This window comes from Anomalospiza imberbis, chromosome 3, assembly GCF_031753505.1.
Source record: "Anomalospiza imberbis isolate Cuckoo-Finch-1a 21T00152 chromosome 3, ASM3175350v1, whole genome shotgun sequence".
In the NCBI taxonomy this organism is placed as follows: domain Eukaryota; kingdom Metazoa; phylum Chordata; class Aves; order Passeriformes; family Viduidae; genus Anomalospiza; species Anomalospiza imberbis.
The window spans coordinates 7434639-7455150 of NC_089683.1; the positions used below are offsets into that span (position 1 = coordinate 7434639).

General features: G+C 41.7%; 1 protein-coding gene across 3 annotated transcripts in view; it reads right to left on the minus strand.

The window, feature by feature from the left end:
- Window positions 1-20512, minus strand: part of EVA1A (eva-1 homolog A, regulator of programmed cell death) — a 201514-nt gene that overhangs the window by 142515 nt on the left and 38487 nt on the right. For all 3 annotated transcript variants that reach the window (XM_068183309.1, XM_068183310.1, XM_068183311.1), the window contains exon 2: window positions 2530-2744. In XM_068183309.1, coding sequence (XP_068039410.1) covers window positions 2530-2744 — 215 coding nt within the window. The remainder of the gene's footprint in view (window positions 1-2529; window positions 2745-20512) is intronic.

The window sequence follows — 20512 nt, forward strand, 5'->3', positions numbered from 1 at the left end:
AATTCTTAGTGCATTTGGAAAGCTCCCACTGAATCTGACATTACAGTGTTACAATAACAGAAGTGTGTAGTCTGGGGTCACTGGGTCACTGCCCTAATGTCTCATACACACTCTCCCAGGTGGTCTGAAAACAAAACAAGTGACTAAAGCAAGGAATCCTGGTAGCCAGTCACATGAAGCTGAATTAGTAGTGGTTCTCTCAGTGTAATCAACTCCTGCTTTTTCCTTTTTAACATAGAAACAATGTCTGAACTGGACATTTACAGTGGAGAGAGATTGTAAATGGGAGTTTACATGCACAGCTAGTGTTTGCAGGACAGAGTTAATAAATGCTCCTCACACTCCAGAGCACTCTCCAGAGAAGCAGCAAATTTATACAGTCGTGGGTTTGATTAGACACAGTGATTTTATATACTTAGTTATGAAGGGTTTGGTTTGGCTGACTTTTTCAATTACTGACAACCAGAATATACACACAATTGGTCCAGCCTGTAGCAGCCATATATCTGAGTTGCAAAACCACAAAAATACACACAATTTCCTTGTCTACTGCTTTCCAATTTTCCTACACACATGCATTTCCTACCAGTGAGCTGCAGGCAGCTTGCCACTCAGCTTGTGGAGTTCCTGGCTTACCCTTCAGAGAGGCCTCACCCACTCCAGAACTAAGAGAGAAGATGAGATTCATCTCTGGCATTTGGACTCATCCTACCCTGGGCAACCACAATGCATGGAGGGATCAAAGCCACATCTGGGGGCACCAAAGAGGCTGTGAGTCTCCTCCAAAAAGATTCAGGAATTTGCCAAAGGTGTCTCAAGAAATTTGTGGCAGAAGAGAGAATGTCAGCTGCTTTCCCAGCACATCTGCATCCCCAGGAATGGGTTAATAATAGTGTTTTGGTCTCAGTCATGTAAGAAATGTTCTGCACATGGGATCTGCTGCAGGACTACCTACAGGGAACACAATTCTCACTCTGATAAGCAGGGACTGGGAATTACAAGCCAATAAGTAATTGAAGTATTGAAGGCAAAGCTAACGGGGAACAGGTCTGAGGACATAAAAAGCTAAGAGAGACAGGTAAGGATTTCTCTTCAATCCCTCCTACATATAAAACCATGAAATGGAAACCCTAGGGTAATATCTTCCCTCTTCTCAACTTCTTCCAGATGACTTAAGTGGGCCACTGACCCACAAGGGTTGAGGCGATGCTCATAGCTATCAATCACCTTGGTAAAGGAAATGCTGCATGTAAATTTTTCAGTAAATCAATAAAAGAAGGGAAGGCTAGCCTCTGCCAAAGCCTTCTCTCTGTGTTCTCCTATTCTAAACAACACAACTGCTTCTCATCTGTTTCATTATGAACTTTTGTTAAATCTGGGAAAACCTTCCACTGATAAGGACCACGTCCTCCCATACTACAGCTCAGTCCTTTGCTGTGCAGTGGAAGTGTCATGAGGGCAACTTCAAATCTGTCAGCTTAAGGGTTACACTATACAGCCAAACACCAACCTTGTGCAAATTATTGAGAACTTACCACTGGCATTTGGAAGCCAAGGCACTCACAGAAACTTTTTTAAAAATGCTGTTAAATGTCTCTTAAAAACCCTGGACGCAAGGGCGAGAAGTGATGTGGAAAACTCTGGCCTTTAGCCAAATTATAAAAGAAATTACTCACTAACCCTCTAGGTTCATTAATCTAGTCTGCTATAAATTTTTATTATGAATTATTATTGATTCTAAGCCATAAACACACTGGATGACTGAGAGCTTTGCCCAAAAGTTTTCACAGTCCCAAATCCAGCATTTGGAAAAACTTGTGCTTGCTTCAATACCCAGCAGCAGACCTTATTCATCTCAACAACATCAGCCAACTCATGTTTCTAATTTTAGTTGTTCCTACTGACAGCTGAGTAACACTGGCACCTTCCAAATAAGCCTTTGATTTGCTGACATCACATGTGCTCTTGGGATGATACACAGAGACAACTTTCCCTACACAAATGGTCAGAGCTGATTAACTACTGGGGGATGTTGCAAGTTTAAGTGATGTATGACCACTTACAGTGGCCTAAGAGCCAAATGAGTCACAAGAAATAAAGCCAAGGATTCTCTTTGGGTTTCAAGTTACCAAAGTAAAAGCCTCTTGAAACAGGATCTAAAGCAAAAAGAATGCTACAGCAATTTCTGAATGTGTTGGAAAAGCTAATAATTGTGAAGGAAAACTATAAAAGTAATGCTCTTCAAACCCAGTCAAACATAATGCAGTCCTGAAGTGTAATTGTCCTTCAACCACATTCCTGAACTGTTACTCACTAGAGTTTCAGGAAAACTAAGAAATTCACTATCAAAATCTAATTCAGTCCTGTCTAAACTACAAGGATGAATTATCCACTAAACTGTGTGAGATGTCAGAGCTCCTGTGCTGGGTAGCCCTGCTTAAGGCAGGTCTGTGCAGCACCAACACTAAGAGCTGCTGCCTGGCCAAGGAAAGGTGAAGTTCAAAATTAAGAAATGCATTTTAACAATACCTGAAGAGAAGTGCCAACTGAACAGGCAACATCTTCTTTAATTAAAGTTGCATAGGAGTGGGGATAGCGAGAAGGACACAGCTGATGACTTGGTACAATTCGGCCGTAAAAAGAAGACTGGATGCTGATGGTGGTTCTGTGGGGACATCTCAGGGACACATATTCTCCATCACAGGCATGGTCAGTGTAATTCTTTAGTACTTGTGATATGTAACCTGCAAAAATCATGACAAAAAACATCATTAGGGAAAAGTAGTTAACATTTAGGTGGTTTACATCAGTGCAGCCAACACACAATAACAGGCAATGAGGGATGCAGATTTTATTACTCATCTCACAAAGGTGCAAAGGAGAGACACAACGACAGAGAGATAAGGGACATTTGGTGATTTGACCTTCAGCCATGTTTCGTATCCTTAGTGGAAGCAACATTTGGATGCTCTAAACTGTCAGTCGGATCATACAACTTATTTACATCAGCATATCTGTCAAGTTTACAGGAAATGCAGCTGAGCCAGACTCATCATTTAGACTCAATCTAGATGCCACATGCAGTTTTTGGCCCCCCAATACAAGACAGGTTTCAATAAATTGGAGTGAGTACAGAAAAGTACTTTTCCGTCAAAAAAGCTGGAAACTGGAGCACTTTCCCTGTAAGAAGTGGGAAGCCTGAAGAAGAGACATCTTTGGGGGAAAATAACAGCAGCCTGCCAGTATCTACTGAGAGATTATCAAAGAGATGGAGACAGGCTCTTCACAGTAGGAGAATGAGAAATAACAGGCACAATAAGAAACAGGAGAGTTTTAGACCAGATATATGGAGCAACTCCTTCAGAGAGCAGTCAAGCAGTGGAGCAGCTTGCCCAGAGAAGCTGTGCCGCCTACATTACTGGAAGTGTTCAAGACATTACTGGATAAAGTCCTGAGCCACCTGATCTGACATTCCAGAGCAGTAGGTTAGACTAGAGAACAGAAGTCCCTTCCCCTACCTCACTTTTCCTGTAAACTAATGGTCATGGGCAAAAAGGCCCAAATGCAGAGTCACTAAGGGGAAGGTTGGGGTACAATTGGTTGTATGAGATCATATTCCATCCTGGCACACCAGTAACATCTTTGATCTGCTTTCACATTATACCTTTTTAATTCTTCTGGGTATACCTTCTGTTCTAGGCCTTTGACACTTCCCCAGAGCTTTGCTTTCTCTCTCATTTTGAACAGTCACAATATTTTTAGAATGAAAACACTGCACAGAACCAAACCTCTCCTTGTTTCTTAGAGGATTATGTTATCCACTACAATGAAGTTGTTGACAAGAATAAAGCATGGGGACAAAGTCTCATTAAAATTACTGTGAGTCAACAGGTTGCCATGGGAACTCCCAAACAATCCTGACTTTGCCACAGTCAGGGAAGCCTCCCCGTTGCTGATAGAGACATCCATACAGGGAACAGTACACCATGCCCCATGTCAGCGTCAGCTATTGTTCCGTTCAGCCCCATAGATCTCCTCTCTCCAATGGGTTTGAAAGTCCCCTTCCCACTATTGCCACCAACACAAGCCTACAAGCAGCCACTCCACAATTCCTGTCCCTATATTTCTCTTCCTCTGTGGAGGAAGACGGAGAGAGGATATGGTGGGATGGCTGCTGCTATACTCTTAAGAGATAGAGAGAAAAGACAAAGCAATTAAAAGAAACAATCCCTGGACAAATTCCTAAAAGGGAACAAAAAATTTGTTTTTCAAAAATAATGACTATTTTCTTGGTGACCCATCATCACAGAATGACTTAAGATAGTTACCTTTGCAATTCATCTAGTCCAGCCTTCTGTTCCAAGCAGGGCCACTTTAGTCCAGCTTTCCCAGTTCTGAACCCGAGGGTTTAGCCTCCACAACCTCCCTGAGCACCCTGTGCCAAAGCTTAACAACTATCACAGTGAAACCTTTCAGAGAGAAGACTGGTTCCATTTTGTCTATATCTTTAGGTACTTTAAAACAATAATTAGGTCCCACTTTCCTAATTATTTACTTCTAGATCACCCATATCCAGACCTTTTACTGGGAAGAGCCCTTCTTTCATGCCAGCACCAAAACCTAGCTGAGGAGTGCTGAGAAAGACCATCAGTCTCAACAAATTTCAAGGTGTTTAAAACAACTACTATTACTGTTTAAAACAACTACTATTACTGTTCTTAGAGAAAACCAACACACAGTAATTTAGCTTCATCATTCAGCTGCCACTGTGGGGACTGGATTCTCTGATTTCTCTAAATTTTAGTATTTCTTACTTAACAGTTCTGTTGCTGCAGTGCCTCGAGGTGTGTGCCAAATAAATATTTACTCAAATCAGCATATTGATTTCCAAGTCTCAAGGGCAGCTTTTGCTCATAAGAAAAATGCTGAGACACAGCCCCAGTTATCAGAATGAGTGACAGGGCTGCATCAGATCAGCAAAAAACATTATTTTAGTGTTCATTTTTATTTCACTTGTTCAAGGAGGCACTCTGGGACAAAATAAACTACTGGGTTTGACCTGGGGTGGGCAAGCAAAGCACAAACAAAATCAGAATACAACACAAAATACTGAACTGCATTTCCAAGCTGTTACTCCAGTGCATTAGGACTTTTCCCCGAGGCCACCCTATTAAGGAGCCAAAGAAATACAACCAAAGTGCAGTCAAGACTCTACTGTCTCTGAATATTCAACTACTCTGTCAGCACAGCCTCCTTCAGCATGCCTTTCTTATTGCCAATTCAGGATCAGGGAAGGTTTCAGCCCCTACAGTTAGTGCAGATCATTTGTTGAAACAGCTCCTTCCTCTCATCTTCCATCAGCAATCTCAAAATAACCTGAGTTCACTCAAGCTCAAGATATTGATGGGATTGAATGCTTTGATGGTGACTGATTCATAATAAACAAAGCACAATGTCTGAAACATTTGGCACTGACCACTGTCAGAGAGAAGATACTGGGTTAGGCACAGGCATGGTCATGGAGGAGATTATGTTCTTCAAAGTGCAAAAGGAAGTGCCTGGAGAGAATTATTGCTTTTTTTTTCTTTTCTCTTTAAGTGTGTCAGATTTGTACTATTTCATTGGTAGATCTTTTGAAAGTGTTGGCATTTCATTACCCATTGATTCATGGTTCAGTAATCCAAAATCTGAATTCTTTTCAGGACCCTTGTTGAATTTTTGGTAACAAGTAACCTTTTATACCCTTACATGTGATACCAGGGAGGGAACTACTGGGACTGTCTTTGCTGAATGAAATATTTAAACATGAAGCCAATGGCAGGTGAGTGAGGACTTTAATGGCACTTATGTACCAGGGTAAGACAATCTTAGAGCAGGTGGAAAGTTGAGCTTCTCTTAAAAATATGTATTTCATTTGAAAACATGTTAAAAGCAACAAATAAAATGAAATAATTAAGCCCATTAAACCTTTTTGAAATGCTTCATCTTTTGAAAACCTGGGATAGCAAAAATAATCTCATAATGTTTTGGGGTTAACACTTCTGTTTATTTAAGGATTGTGTCAAGGATGTGGAATCTTTGATGGTGGGCTTTCATACTCCCAAATTAAATCAATGTATAGAGCTCCAGAGTTAAACGTTATCTTAATTTTAAAAACCAGTGTCACCACCAAAGCAGGGATTTACACTCTGGAGACAGAATAAACAACCAAAAGAAATGCATCGCGAAAATGATAGATTGTTTTTCCCTCAAAAAAGAAGGAAATGTTCCCTTCAAACACCACTTGCAATTTATTTTTCCAAAGTGGGGGGTTTGCCTGCTATCAGTCACCAGCAATTATTTTACACTACTCACCAAACACAATGCTTAATGCTGACTGTAACTTTATCTCTCCCAGCAATGTCAGCTCCCAAGAATCATTTGAACCATTGCCTCTCCAGGAAACTGTTGATCAGTTCCCATCCAACAGTCAGTTCTAAATCCCAACACATATGGAAGAAAGAGAAACATAACAGCTTCATACAAAATATCACCATTTTACAGGAACTGTAAATCTACACATCTTCCTTTCTTACTCTCTTGGAGCTACAGCCCTTCCTTTTTGGAACCAAAGCAGCTGATGGAGCAGTTCACAAAAGCACAGATGGCATAAGAGCTTCCACCCCATCCAGAAGCAAGAAAATACAGACTCCAGTGCATAAAGGGGCTTTACAACAAATCCAGAGAGGGGCATTTCACAGGGACACAAAGTTGTAGGACAAGACAGAATGGCTTTAAACTAGAAAATTCTCCTCTTAGAAAGAAATTCTCTACTGTGAGGGTGGTGAGGCCCTGGCATAGGTTGCCCAGAGAAGCTGTGGCTGCCCCATCCTTGAAGTGTTCAAGGCCAGGTTGGACAGAGCTCGCAGCAATCTGGGATAGTGGAAGGTGTCCCTGCCTATGGCAGGGGATTGGAATGAGATGGTCTTTAAGGTTCTTTTCCAACCCAAACTTTTCTATGATTTCATGAGTCTGTGAGTCTGTAACTGTTCTATGATAACACTAGAGCAGATATTCATTCATATATCCCATTTAACCATGGCTGGCTAAAACCAGCAAGTTCTTTTCTCCTGCTTCCACTAAAACCAGTTCTAGTTTTGCTTGACAAGGCACAGAGCAGCGCACCAGCTTGCCAGTCCTCAGAACAGAGATTTCATCTTTCACCAGGGAATATCCCTGTAGGAATGTGCTGGAAGAATAGAGACAATCACAATAGAACTAGCTATTTTTACAGTTTGGACGTGATCCAAAACTTCTAACAAATTACAAGAAAATTCAGAGGATCCTAATGGTTAATGAATTACTACATATAATTAAAGCCAGAGCTTCATAAACATCTGCATCAAGCTACATCCAAGCTATTGTAATATCTACTTAAAATATCCCATTTTGATCTCTTGGGTTACAAATACAGGAGTACATACATATCATAAAGACAAATCAACCTCATAAAAAAAAAGGACTTTATACTTAGAAATAAGTGATTTACCAATCACTGAAACACATGGAGTCACTGCAATTAACTGCTAGTGAATTAAGTATTCCCTTGTTGCTGGTTGATGGAGATTCCTTTATTTTTAATCTGCTTATTTTCCAAATCCATATTTTTTTTTCAGTATCTGCTGCCATTGTCTTCTAATTTCCTCAGCTTCCTTGCAGATGTTATAGAGACCCTGCATGTGTCACAGAACTTTTTTCCAGGAGATACCTTGATCAGATACTTTTCTGGAGTTCAGACAACCTCTAAACCACGCCGGTTTTCAGGCAGGCTGTGGACTGGAGAATTTCAGGTTTTTCTTTATGGGCAGAGCACTGATACTCGTAACCTCTTACAGAAACAGTGCTGAGCCAGGGGAGTGGAGCGACAGCCACGAGGATGGGCCAACAGGGCTGAAACGTGACCCCAGGCCAGGCTTGAAGCCAGATCAGGGAACTCAATGCATTTCATACCAGGCATTACTGATAATCCTGTAGTTGTGGCAGTAAAAGCAGCTCTCTCAAATCACAGAGCAGCCCAGTACAGACAAGTAGGGTTTGTTTTGCTTTGTTACTAATGCTGGAGATTGAAATGTGCTATTACAATCCTTCTACAGAGAGATTTGCTTTCAGTTCAGCTACTTCCCAAGCCTTTCACCTTTCAGATACCATACAGCTCTGAACAAACCTGAACATCTTGTAAGCATATTAAGGAAAATATTTTTATTTTACGTCAACAGTTCCCTGCCCACTATCTGATCTTCTGTACCTCAGCTACAGTTCCAAACAGCATCCAGTGTTAATTCAGAAAAATGGTTTTGAAAGAAGAGTGAATTTAGAACTGCAGCTGAGTGCCAGCACTTCAAGGCTAAACAAGGTAAGGTTTTGTAAATGCTGATCAGTATTTCATAGCAGGTTTGTGTAGGGATGAGAAGGTACTGGAAGTTAGATTGATGAAGGCTAGGGGTGACAGGAATAAAAATACTGTCATTTTCAATTCTGCAGGCTTGAATATTGCACAGATACTATTAAGGATTATTGCTATTTATTCCCTTAAATTCCCTAATTCTAAACTTCTACAAAATTTAATAATAAAACACTACAGCTTTTACACAGACAGTTGGATTTACTCTGGAGAATTAAAAAAGCAACTCCAACTGCAAGTAGTTTTGGCCTAGAACTTTAAACAGTCAGTCTGAAAATTCAATACAAAATACCTTTTTTGTTATTTGAATTATCATCTTAGATTATTTTCTTTGACTGTCCCATAAGTCCATATTTCCTTGAGAGCTTACATTTTTCTAAAACAAGTTTTAAAAGCCTTTGCAGCTATGGAGATTTTTTTTCTGATATTCTATATTTTGAAAAGACAAATGGACAAAAAAAATTATCTTTTTTTTTTTTTTAATGTTTGAATATTTGAAAGGCCTCCTGCAGGTCACCCAGCCCAAATTGCTGCTTGGAGAAGGGTCCATATCGAAGTGAAATCAAGCTGCTCAGCACCTTGTTCAGCCCTGAGCAACAACAGGGATTCCCCAGCCTCTGAGGAACCTCTGCCAGGGCTTCACCTCCCTTGTCATTCAAATTTTTTCAATTTTTTTTTCAAATAAGTGCTCATAATTTCCCCTGTCACAACTCATGTTTCTTGCCTCCTGCCTTGTTAGTTAGCACGTCTGAGAAGAGCCCAGCTTTGGTTTATGTATAGTCATTTTCAGGAAGCAGAAGAAAGCATCTGGATACTGCTTAGTTTTCTCTTCTCCACCATCCCTCCTATGCCATGTGCTTCAGGTTCAGGCTGTCCTCCTGGCCCTCCTGGCCAGGACTGTCCTCCTGGCCCTCCACTGGATTCCCTCCGGTTCATCAGTGTTTCTCCTAGAATTGTGCACCAGTATCATGACTGGTTATTCAAGGTCTTGTCCATCCACTTCCTTTGGATTTCAGGAATTTCTCAAAAACTCTTGTTAACCTAGCTGTATGTATATTTTGCAAGAAATTTAACAGTACAGAGAATTTAGTTGGAAGGTGCTGCACCAGGACTTCACCAGCTTGCAACCCTCTCTCCAGTACTTATTCCTGCTCCCTTGTTTCAGAGCTAAGCCTCTTCCAGTGATTTGTGTGCATGTGATGTATGGAGATGGCAGCAACCACAGTTGGAGCACAGGTCAGAATGTCCATGGATGTGTCCTGCCAGCCACTGGAGCAAGAGATGGCATGCTCAGTGTGGAGGTACATCTGTGACCACTACTGGCTATCAGGCTGGGCTGGCTGGCAAGTAGAATAAAAGCTTTGGGAGGCAGGTATGAAAGCAGCAAGAAGACAAATATTGCCAAGACCAAAAAGGCTTTGAGCTGTCTACAGGAGGTCCAGGACAGCTACAGGAAGACCAGGAGTCAATAAAGAAGCCCCTCTGCATGCTCCCATCCGTGTGAGGTGACTGGGGATCACAGACCCGAGTGCCACACGGACTCTCTAGGGCCAGTTTTCAGAGGATCCACAGTGCATGTATGTGCAGATTTCCTACTGACAGGCTTTCATCCTGCTCAGCTGGAGAGGGGAAGAGCACGAGGCCGCTGGTGCTGCTTGTGTTTGTGTGGAAGCCGAGTGCTCCTGCCTGTGATCCCAGTGGCCTGACCCAGCCACGTTCTGTCAGGAATGGCCGCTCAGCACCGCAGCTGCCGGCACCTGGGGACACAGGGCTCTTGTTTGTCTGCCTCTATCAGGCTGCCAGATTTGGCAACTCATAACCCTTCCCACTAAAAATTTCATGTGTGTCTACATGTGTGTATGTGTGTGTATAAAAATATATATTTATATGTAGACATATGCACACACATGTGTGTTAAAAAACCAAGCAACTTTGCAGAATATTTTACTTAATTTAAGTTGCAGAAGAACCTGAACCCCACTACAACTGAGGAGTTTATTTTTTGCAGCACTAAATTTCTTAGAACATTTTGTTAGACTAGTATCATAAATTCATAAATATTAATATATTATATAAGTAATATGGCAGTGTTACAGCATTATAAATATTAATTTCTTACTTTAATTTTAAAAAGGATAACTTGCAGTAGTATGCATTATGTGTCAAATACATAAAGCATATTGCACATAGTGCAATCAAATTTATAAAATACATCTTATAGCATAACCAGGTCATCTTGGGAAGCCTTATGGGGTTTGTTCAGTATTCAGAGAATGAGAGCTGTGATTTTGAGAGAGATTTGGACTGTACTTCCAACAGCCCCCAAAGGTCAATTCCATGCACTGTGACAAGCTTGGCACTATTTTGTTCCAGAGATACAGCTGCAGTAAGGCTTAAGGTCATGGCTTTACAGCTGAGGGAACTACAGGGTGATACTTCCTGAGCAGCTTCAGCTGGCTCTTTCTCCTTGGCTCTCAACCAAGTCCTTTCCAAAACACAGTCATCCCACACATAAATCACAGCGCTGCTCACTCTGGCCTTGCCATTGCATTCTAAGTAGCAATAAAGAACTTAACACCACCACGGCCATGCAGCTCTTCTAAATTAAGTTATAACAGATTTATTTTATTCAAAGGACAGTTTTATCTAGGTGGTTTATATACAAGAGATTTTTAACAGCAAAACTACAGTGATATAATTAGTCTGACATAATTATGCCCACATAACACTTCATGATACGTACATAACTCCCAATGTACTTTTCCTCAAGTAAAAAAAGTATCACTGGTGTTCATTTGGACTTACATTTTCACGATGAAGTCCTTTTGATCCCACCCCTTCAGGTGATAAATTCTTATGAAAAATTCAACCTTAAAAAACAACATCATTACAAAATTAAAATGCAATTGCAATTGGAAAGAGCCCAGATAAGGAAAAAAAAAAAAAAAATACCACAATCCCAAAGCTTGGTGTCTTCCTGCAGCCAGGTTTAAGAACTCAAACAGGATCTGTCCCCACACTCAGCCTTTCCTAGAAGCATCACTATGTCTTAGGGCAAGAGACTGATAACTGTACTGCACCTTCTGGTCCAGACACTTAAATTCCTGAAACAAAATTTGTGTCATTTGGCCCTTCTATCCCCATCAAATCCCTTCTTGGGCCCTCAGCTATACCAGAAGTCAATGCTGGCAAGCACAGTACCTGTCAGCAGCCCCCTGATGCACCCTTATACCCAATGAGTGCACCTTTTTTTTAATCTCTAGTATTTAGGAAGCATGAGATTTACCAGTTCACCACATACCAAAAATTCAGTCCCAAATCTTCTCTGGAAATAGGAAATACTTGGCATCTGTCATGAAAGCAGGTTATGTTTGTCTCTGGTAAGGTCTGTAACAGCTCCTTCATGTCCCCACACAGTGTGACAGTGAGAGACAGAGCAGCAACTTGGGAAGTTTGGGAATGGTCCAATTTGACCAAAACCCAAGCTTTTACCATTGCATACACAGAGGGCAGGGGTTTTTTGTACCAGAACATGCAGCAAGGGAACTATAAATCAGCCATTCTATAACTGTGAGCTCAGCAGAGCTACAGCAGATGTGCCTAACATCAGCCTGGCCTTTGCCCAGAGTTTTACTGGGAGTGACAGGGAAGTAACCTGCTACCACCTAAATTAAAAGAAAGCTTTTGCACAGGATATCACACTGGGACAAAGAAAGTGGTTATTTGACCACACAAGTGACAGACAAGACTTTATGCACACTGACCAATCCTTTAAGCAAATCAAGAATTCAGCCATGACAATCTGACAAGGGCTAAGAAACACCATCACTGAATAAACAGGTTTCTGCCCATTCAGAAGAAATTATTCTGATAAGACTATGAGTTCAGAGCAATGGCAGATTTATTTAGAGTTGGGCAAATGGCAGGAGGGAAGGCAAAAGTGCATAACCCCACGGGAGCTGCTGCTAAAGCCATCACAAGCAGATGTGAGTGCTTTGCACACAGTGCCAGGAGCCAGCTCTGGGGCCCTCTGAGTGACCACACATCCCTGAAAAATGTAGATTTCAACTAGCAGGTGAAAATGTGGAACAATTCTTGTGATCCCAGAGAGCAAATCTGAAATCCTGTTACCTTGCATGAAATAATAGAGTGTGACTTACATGTGCAAATACCAACATGGCAGGGAAGAGTTTTCCCACAGGAAAACTTTCCAATCAGGCTGTAATCTCCCCCACTGTTTTTAAAAAGCAGTTCAGCACTACAATAGTCAATTTCATTAGAATATTTTTTGCCTTGCAAACTAAAATTCAAGGTCTCTCTCATTTGATGCTGTGCAATGGTAGGTAGGGTCGGCAATCTCCATGCTCAGGGAGATCAAATCACTGGATTGCTTTCCCACCTGGCAATTTTTCCAGTGAAAAGCAGAAAATTTTGGGGGATAATGACAAATCACAGTCTGTGTTGGGAAGGGTAGCTACTGCTCACAGACATACAGCATGAGCTCTGCTGAGACACTGCAGAGAAGCCACATTTGTGATTTCCCTCCAGACTAGAGACCTCGTGCTTAATTCTCCCAGAACTCACCTCCCAAGACAATCCAAAAGCTTGTTTCCAGCACTGAAATTTTCATATCTCCCTTTTCCTTCTGCTTTCCATTCCATATTTTATTTAGTTGTTCTTATTGAGAGTAGATTTGTCAAATTTAATGAAAGCAACAGCTCTGAAACAAACTTGCATCCTTTTCCCCAGGACCTGCAGTAAGAGCTATGATGCTGCCCTCAGCATGACCTTTGCCTGTGAAATGCATATTTCTCTTTGCTTTGCCAGGCCTTGGCAGCTTTATGAACCCCAAGAGAGAAAAGAAAATGAGTAGAGACTGAGACAAGATAGAAAAGGCTAAACAGTGAAAGGATAAAGCAGAGCAAGGGAAAAAGAAGGAAATGAAAAAGGGAAAACAAAAGAAGGCACAGGTTAGAGTAGACATATAAAAAGAAAAATCTCTTTCTCATTTGTCAGTTAGAAGGGTGGTCTCAGGAGCTTATCCTGACAGCAAGAATCAGCTGGAAGGATTGTGGGGACTGGGTAACTTGAAACTGGAGGAACAGAGAGCAACCTTAAAACAGTAAAAAGGAGAAAAGATAGAAATTTTGAGCAAGACTATCCATTTGTAAGTAACCTGTCTTTATGTCCTCATGTGATCTATTATTTCCAAATCATACCTGCTTGCAAAATATAAAAAAAAATCCAGGAAAAAATGGGAGCTCAGAGAGGCTGTAAAAAGAGGGAGACAAAAAAAAATTAAGATCAAAAAGTAGGTTTGCATAAATCTCTCCTGATTTCTGATGTGCTCTGTCTCTGATGACCTGGCTACAATCCTCAAGTATTGCCTTAACAGAACATGCAGTGTGCTGCATCTGCCACAACCAGGCAAAACTGCCAGATCAGCATCTGCTGTTTAAGCCATTGACTTTAGCCAAGAGGGAATTTATTATTCACCAGCAACTGGACAACTTTAAGCCATGATAAATGTTGTCAGGATAGCAGAAATGATGATGTCACAGGTAAATTGCTCTTTTATTGTTTGATATAAACAATATTATCAATAGACAGGCATCTTGAGCATCACCAGTCCAAGCTGTAACACTGCCCAGGCAGCCTGAAGTCACCTAACCTCAAGGTACCACATGTTCCTCCTGGAAAAGACAGGAAATTGGCACTTGGGAGTAAAGGCAGGACCGTCTCTGTACCTCAGGCTGAAGATCAAGTATTAATGCAGGAGTTTCCTTTCTACCTCCTGAGCAAGCTATACCTTCCTGGTGCTCAAGTGGAAAGCTTTGAGCAACCTGGTCTAGTGGAAGGTGTCTGTGCTCATGGCAGGGGGATGGAATGAGAGGGCCTTTAAGTTTCCTTTCAACTCAAACCATTCTCTGATTCTGTGATCAAAAATGGTCACCTCTGGCTGGAAGCCACAAGGCCAGATGGTGTTCCCAGTACACTTCATCTGGTATCAGTTTCACCTGCACCTCAGTTTTCCAAATGTCAGCTGAGGATGATCCTACATCTATATTCATAGGAAGACCAGGAAAAAAAAAAAAAAGAGCCTGTGAATGTAAAGTAGCAGGGGTCACAGGAAGCCTGGGGATAACGAGATATAAATGCAGACTGATTTTTATTCAGGACCACTCAGTAGCACTTCAGGATGTGACAAAGGGGATGAAAGGATACACAAAGAGAGGGAACTGCTTAGTTTGGAATATAAGTTAATAATAATAATAAAGACATCTGACTAACAGAGAAAAGACCAAACAGCCCCATTCTACCACATCACCCAAATCAGCTCTATAAAGGCAATAAGAGAGAACACAAAAGGTATTTCTCCCCACCTTTTACTGAAGCCATTCCCCATATTTGCAACTTCTTTCAAGGACAGAAATAATATTTGGCTTCCTTGGCAACGAAAAACAAAGGGACAATGGAAAGCCGACAGTGGAATTTATGAAGCTGATTGCTGCAGTCACCCCTTTTATGGGGACAGCATTCGGGCAGGGCAGACAGGCCCCAGCCAAACAGCAGCTAGAAAAGCTTTTTGGCTAAAAGCTATTTGTGCTGCTTTGACACAGAGCAGTTGTTTTGACTAATAGGTTAGAAGAAGGGATTTCTTTAGCAGAGCTGTAACAACAACTACATCCACAGTGCACGTTTTCCTCCTACCTATTGTATTCCAGACCAAAACACACCACAGGCCCAAACAGCTTCAGGGGCAGCTGCTGGAAAAGTCAGTGAGGATTGTGCTCATATATGGATAGTGTTACAGCTAAAGGCTCTGATTAAACTGCAAGACCTGGGAGTGTTTCAGAGTTGCTGCATCTGAGTGCATGTCCCAGCTGTATCCCAACCCCATGCTGGATTTAGACACATCATCCCTCCCAAGAAAAGGTGATTGGTGTTTTAGTATTTTGGGTTTTTTTCTCTTCAGACACCTTATATTGAAGAATATTCTCTCCTACATTATCCTGGTTTGGGTCAGGACAGGGACCTGCACCCAGGTTTTCTGCTGTTGAGGCTAATGTTATATTTACTAACCCTAAGGAACACCTCTGAACCCGTGCATGGCATCTGCATACTTGCAGATGACACAGAACAGGAAGGAGCAGTTGAGAGACCAGATGGTTGTTCCATCATTCAGAGGGAATTCTGACAGTCTGCAGAAATGAGCAAAGAGAAATCTCATTAGTTTTAACTAAATGAAAACACCAAGACCGCTCATAGGGAGGAATATCCCTGTGTACCATGTTGGGGAACAACATGCTGAAAAGCAGCTTGGCAGAAAAGAACCAGGGTGTCCTGGCAGATGCCAAGGTGACCATGAGCCAGTAATGGGCCCTCACATCAAAGCCAGCCTTTGGGAGGAGCATCAGCGGCAGGTCAGGAGAGGAAAGCCTGCCCCTCAGCACTGGTGAGACCCAGCTGGAGTGTTGAATCCAGTTCTGAATTCCCCTGTGCAAAAAAGAAACTGGCACACTGGTATGAGTCCATCAAAGGGCCACAAAGCTCAAGGGATGGAGCATCTGTTACATAGCGAGAGGCTGAGAAATTGGGATTGCTTAGACAGGACAAGAGAAAGTTCAGGGGCATCTTGTCAATGTGTACAAATAACTGATGGGACAGGGAGTAAAGCACACAGAGCCAGACTCTGCTCATTGTATCCAGTGAATGAACAAGAAGCAATGGGAACAAAATTAAATACAGGATATTCCATTCAAACATGTATGTGTAACTGTGACAGTGATCAAACTCTGGAGTGGGTTGTCCAGAGACATTGTGGAGTCTCCAACCTTCCAGATATTCAAAATCCAACTAGACAGAGCCCTGAACAACCTGCCAACCTGTCACCTAACCTGTAAGTGACCTAAGCAGATAAGCTGGACAAGATGACCTTAGAGGTCTTTTTTAACTAAATAATTTTATGATTCTGTGATTTTCCAGCTTAAGTCATTCTGTGATATAATCACTTCTCAGGATGCATTGACAAGCCCCAGTCTCCTTTAAAACAGCTTGGAAAAAATCAACTTTATTCAGAGTAGAAATTCTGTTTGTTATGACCCCAGGTGCATTTCAGCATCATCTCAGCTCTACTCACACAGAGATGCCTATTAGTTATACTTGAATTGTCCTGCAACAGAAGGGAAGCAAGAAAAGGCCCTCCCAGGTACATCTCCTGCACAAGCAGCATCACTGACCTTTATAAACAATGTTATCATTCAAGCAAACTGCTGCTCCAGACAATGGAAATGGCACTTGGCACTCTGACTGCTGAGTAAGCACTGTAACAATATCACCTTTCAGGATTTGTTTAGTCTTCACATCTGTGTTTATCAATTAGATTTCTTCTGATGCAAACATGGAGAGTGCTACAGGAACAGAGTTTTAGATAATGAAATCTGAAAAATTTGTTATGAGTGTTACATAATGACTTAGTGTCCAGATGTTTCACAACCAACAGCATTCCCTTGTAGCCTGCTTGACTACTCCTTCTGAAGTTCTGTCTCCAAATCTCAACAAATGCCTTCCTGGATCACCACAAGCAATCTCTCAGCAAAAAGGAGAAAACTTAGGCAGGCATTCCTGTAATGTCTCATGCTAAAGCACACACCTAGCCCAGGTCTGAAGTGTCACAGACTTTAAGTTCTGCCAAGTTTACTGCAGGTACTGAAGGTTTGGTCAAATATCTTATATAAAAGACAATGTAAGTAAAACAAAGGAACACATGATAGTAGTCTTGGAGTAGTAAAAATGCTGTGAAAATGTAAAAACCAATTCTCATTAATAACCAGGGGGAAAAAACCGAGGAATTTTTAGGAAGGAATAGAAGGCAATGAAAAAAGCACCATGGTGTCACTGTATAACCATTCAATATTCATACCCAGAAGAGTGTCTGCATTACAAGATCCACCTCCCATCCCTCTCTCCACTCAGAAATCATGCAGAGAACTCAGAGACATTTAAGAGAAAGGTGTTAAATTGCAGCTAACCCTCTTCTACCAGGAAGATAGGCAACTGGGAGGTGAGGGAGACCACACAGAAAGTGGAAGTGAGGAAGGGAAATGAAGGGATTGAAAGTGCTGTTTCTTTCAATTAAAATAAAAAAGGTTGTTGAAAAAAAGGGGGGATTTTCTTACCACATGAAAAGCTGAATTGTGGCACTTGTTGCCACTGCACTTCTGCAGGTCTCAGACATTCACAAGGACCAAAATCACCACAATATGCAAGAATGGAAGAAAAATCCATCAAGAACCAATGAGCTCACATACAGCTCTTGATTTAAGAAGTCCTTGAGCCGTGAGGCTGGTCAGACACTAGAACAGGCTGTCCAGAGTGGTTATGATGGTCCTTTGGTTCAGGCTGGTACAGCTGCTCATGCATGATGTTTAGAATGCATACATCTCTGCAGTGCCTATATAGAGAGCCCAGGATCTCAGACATAGAAACCTGCATGGTAGACTCAGAAGAAGTAAGGACAGAAAAACCCCAAGCCTACTTTGCACTGAGTTTTGCTCTCAAGCTACCCAAAACATCAGAAGGAAAAATAGCAATAATAATAATAATAATAGTAATAACAGCAATAGTAGAATTCTCTGGAAGTAAGCTGGAACATTAGTTAACATGTTAGCACAGCAGAAAAGTCAATAGGCCTCTGTTGTTAGCAGATAAAGAAATAGTGGAAAGGGACATCATTGTCACAGTCCCATGAACACTGGACTTTGCAGAGCACTTCAGAATCAGGTTAATAATAGTTAACTCAGTTAATAATAGGTTTATTAACTGAGTCCATCAATCTAATTACAGTATCTCTCCCTGTTTCTGTAGCCTGGAGTTGTGGTACTGAGGTAGATTGTATTAAGCAGAGTTAAAGACAAAAGAGGCGGAAAAGTGAAACAGGAGAACGCTGGAGAGCATGGAGATGAAAGATACACAGGAAGGCATTGGATTAATGGACAAGCATTTATGTTGTGATCAGCTAATGCACAGAGATTAGCATGCAAGGCATTTTCTGAAGAAAAAAATAACGTCCTGTCAGCCACAAAGTGATGTACAAAAGACAAAACAGCCAAATGTCTAGGAAGCTGTAACTCCATCTTCCTTCCACTGCCTCTCACCCTTGAGGTGGGAGGGGGGTAAGCTAGGAGAAAGGTCAGGGGATGAAAACAACAGTGGGGAATTGGCAGAATGCCTTGGGTTCTATGGAGCAGAACTGTCCCTCCCAGAGGATAAACCAAGGGCACACATCTTGGGTTTCCACAACACACACCATAACAAGGAGAGAAACTTCTTGGATAAAATTTCAATGTAGACATTACTTTCTGTGCATTGAGGAACAACAGAACTGTTATATCCTGGCTAAGCTGTGCGGAAAAGCACCCAAAACCTTCTATATATTGTTTTTAAAGTCATAGGGGTCAAGCAGAATTATTCTCCAAAGAAAACCAGAGCAAGTAGGTGGGATGGAAACATTCCTCAGGACTGCAAAGAGTAGGACAGCAAGGAATAATTGCCAAAAATAAATTAACAATTCCAAAAAGCAGCTTTCAGAGCTCAGTGACTCTAAGATCTCACAAGACTGAAATAATTCCTCCTAGCAGTTCTTGTTCCCTACAGGAAAAAGAAAAAGTGATAGGTTACTAGGATACTTCCCATCTGGGAACAACAGCTAAAAGAGATTGATCTGCTGCTCAGAGCCTCACATACAGCTCTGTGATCCAGGGATTTCCAAAACCAACAGTAATACAAAGAGCCTTTCAAGAACCTGTCCAACCCAGGCAGAAGGGCCGGTTGGAAGAGTTGAAAGTCTGTTTCTTTCTATTACCACACTAGACCTAACAAGAGTGCAATGGAATTATTCTTCATTCAGGCTTGACCCAGCCTGGGTATCAAGATGTTTTTCAGATGAGGCAGAAGGGGACAGGGTTATAAATATTTGGAGCACCTCTCAGAGTAGCTCACGTGCAGACAGGACACATGGCTATTATCAGGTTCTCACAGTCACTCCAACCCTTCACCTATTTCTCAATGAAAATATCAAAGGAAGATTGAAGGGCAGTCTTCCCAAAAAGAGCTGGAGGTAGCTGATCCATGGCAATCCTTCCAAAGGTAGAAGGAAAGCTTGTGTGAGCTGGAAGCTTTTGAAGTGCTTAACTAATATGCCCATCACGGAGAAGGGTAATATTGACTCAAACCCAGTTTGATGTTTCCAGTTGACTTGAAGCTTTAAAAACCACAAAAATCCCCATATTTTAGCACCACATGATGTTCCTCAAAATCACATCTGAGAACGTTTCAGTCACCAATTCAGGAAATGGGAATTTACCCAGTTCTAATGTGGGTGATACAAAGTTTGCCCACTTCTGCCTTCCCTGTTTGGAATACTGAACAAATTTACCACCACAATACCCATAAAACATCCTCCTTCAAACCCCAACTCCTACACCAATGAGCAGAGGAGAGCATACCTGCTCTACCCTGCTCACACCTGACTCGCCACCCACGGCTACAGGAGCAGACCTAAGCTGAGACAGACTGTGTAAGGACATTATCTTGCAGGCATCAACCTCATAATAGGGCATTTAAATTTACATCAAAATCTGGACTATCAATGTTTGCATCTCTTTAAAGTCAACAATGAGAAACAGTCACCTCCCAAGACAATTTGTGAGCTATCCCAGATCATTTTACCATGAATTTGTGTAATCTCTGTTCTTGGTGTTGCTCAAAACCCAGCTGAACAAGACCCTGAGCAAATTCAAAACCTCTGTGGTTACAGCTTTGTTCCAGCTCCAGGAAAGCACTTAGAGACACTCTAAGCATGTGCTGAAATCCTCCTCACTTCAGCGGCCAAGGCACTGATGATTCCTATCTCCCCAGCATTCACGGAAATCCCAGTAAGACAGAGTTGCTGAAAAACTGAAGAGAGCTCATCAAGAGGACCACCAAGATGATTAGAGGGCTGGAGTACATAACACAGAAGGGTAATGAAAGTATGTTTGTTTAGTCTGGGAAAGATTAAGACAGGACCTG